The 1,897-nt window shown below is 39.7% G+C and overlaps 1 protein-coding gene across 1 annotated transcript in view; it reads right to left on the reverse strand.

Moving 5' to 3' along the window:
* LOC111656105 (serine/threonine-protein kinase WNK4-like) overlaps positions 1–1,897 on the reverse strand; it is a 13,572-nt gene that overhangs the window by 4,070 nt on the left and 7,605 nt on the right. The window contains exons 12-13 of the mRNA XM_087174370.1: positions 879–933; positions 679–757 (exon numbers count right to left, since the gene is read on the reverse strand). Coding sequence (XP_087030496.1) covers positions 679–757; positions 879–933 — 134 coding nt within the window. The remainder of the gene's footprint in view (positions 1–678; positions 758–878; positions 934–1,897) is intronic.

Below are 1,897 nucleotides of genomic sequence, written 5' to 3' on the forward strand. Positions count from 1 at the left end.
AAGGGCGGAGTCTGGGTGGGGGTATTGGAAGGGATAGATGGGGGGCTGATGGGAGGAAGCTGGGGGGGTATTAAAGAGTGTTATTCATCTGTTATTAATATAAACATTGGGTCATTATAATATTAATTGTTGTATGTTCATTTTTATCAGCAACAACAAAAACAAATACAAATGTGAAAAAGAAAGAAAATGAAAGAAAATGAAATAAAATAAAGAATAAAAAGAGAAACAAAAACAAGAAGAAAAAAACTGAAAAAATGAAAATAAAGAGTAAAGATAAAGGAAGCAATGATAATCATAGAACAGAAAAGAAAAAATATTGAAAATAAAAAGGAGGAAAAGTCAAAATAAAGTAGAAAAAATAAATAAATGCAAATGAAAAAAATGAAAAAATAAAATAATATATAAATTAGATAAAAATAAAAAATGGACAGAATGAAAAATAAAACAAAATTAAAATGAAAATAAAAAGGAGAAGAAAAATTATTATTTGGTATTATTATTATTACTATTGTTGTTATTAGTATTATTATCCTTTGAAGGGATGAGCTGCAAACATGAAACGTGGCCCAATGACTGCAAATGATGTGCATCACCACACGGTGGCGCTGTCATTAAAGCTTGAAAATGCAATTTTCAAAAGGAAGAGGCTTTACCTCACCAGGTGTGCTCATGTACCTGATGAGGTGTGAAAAGACTGTGACCTCAGCGGCCTGACGGCGGGCGTGGCCTCAGGGTCGATGTAGAAGTCTACGCCCTTTAAGGGAGAGGGGTCAGCATCAATGTCTGATGGGAAAACACAACAGGTGAGTCAGTCACTCAGCCTGTTTATCACAGGTGAGTAAATATGAACTGAAATAACCCCCCCTCCTCTTTACCAGGTAGTGAGGATAAGGACAGCGCTCTGGAGAGGCCCGGGGTCGACAGGTGAGGCTGCAGGTTTAAATGCAATTAACACCAGATCATCAGTTTACTGAACAGGTTCAAGATGAATCGTTTAACTGATCGATTACTTTGGAAGTTATCAATGAGAACACACACACACACACACACACCGTGGACTCAGGCAGCGAGGGGGGGGTTAGGTGAGACAACCCGTCCGTGTCTGCTGGCTGCTGATGCATCAGTGACTCCACCCTTGTGATGATCTCATACATGCGGAGAATGAATCCTTCCCGCTCTGACGGGAGGATGAAGTCTCTGTGGAGCTGAAACACACACACACACACACACACACACACACAGTGTTACAGCTGTAGTTACCTGTCGTATCAGTGAAGGGTTAAAAACTTCAGGGACTTCATCTCTGACGAGTGTAATCTGTGACTTCTCCACATTAAAACAACTAGATGTTCTATATGTTCTATATGTTGTATATGTTCTATGTTCTATGTGTTTTATAAGTTCTATATGTTCTATGTTCTACATGTTCTATATGTTATATTTTCTATAAGTTCTATGTTCTATGTTCATAGTTATTGAGTTCAATTCTCAAACCAGAGAAATCTGACTTTAATCATGGTGATATTTCATTGGTCGCCTGTGATGACATCATCTCCTCTATGATCATGTGTCTTCGATCTCGTTTTTTGAAGCAGATGATTTTAGTCGTCGGACATCTGGATCTCAAGTTATCAGAGAAACAAGCAGCTCAGCTACAGCTGCTAGAGACGCGCTCTGATTGGCTGTTGCTACTCACCATCACAGACGCGATGTCCTCTGGATTGTCTCCGTCCAGGTCGAATTTAAAGGTCACCATCTTACTGTTGTGAGTCTGCAGCTGACACTCCACCACCCGGTCCACCATGTCTGACACCTGAACGCACCACACACACACACACACACACACACACATACACACACACACACACACACACACACACACACACACACACAC

The sequence above is a fragment of the Seriola lalandi genome, unplaced genomic scaffold, assembly GCF_002814215.2.
Source record: "Seriola lalandi dorsalis isolate HSWRI2012SDOR001 ecotype SW California unplaced genomic scaffold, Sedor1 jcf7180002054344, whole genome shotgun sequence".
Lineage (NCBI taxonomy): Eukaryota > Metazoa > Chordata > Actinopteri > Carangiformes > Carangidae > Seriola > Seriola lalandi.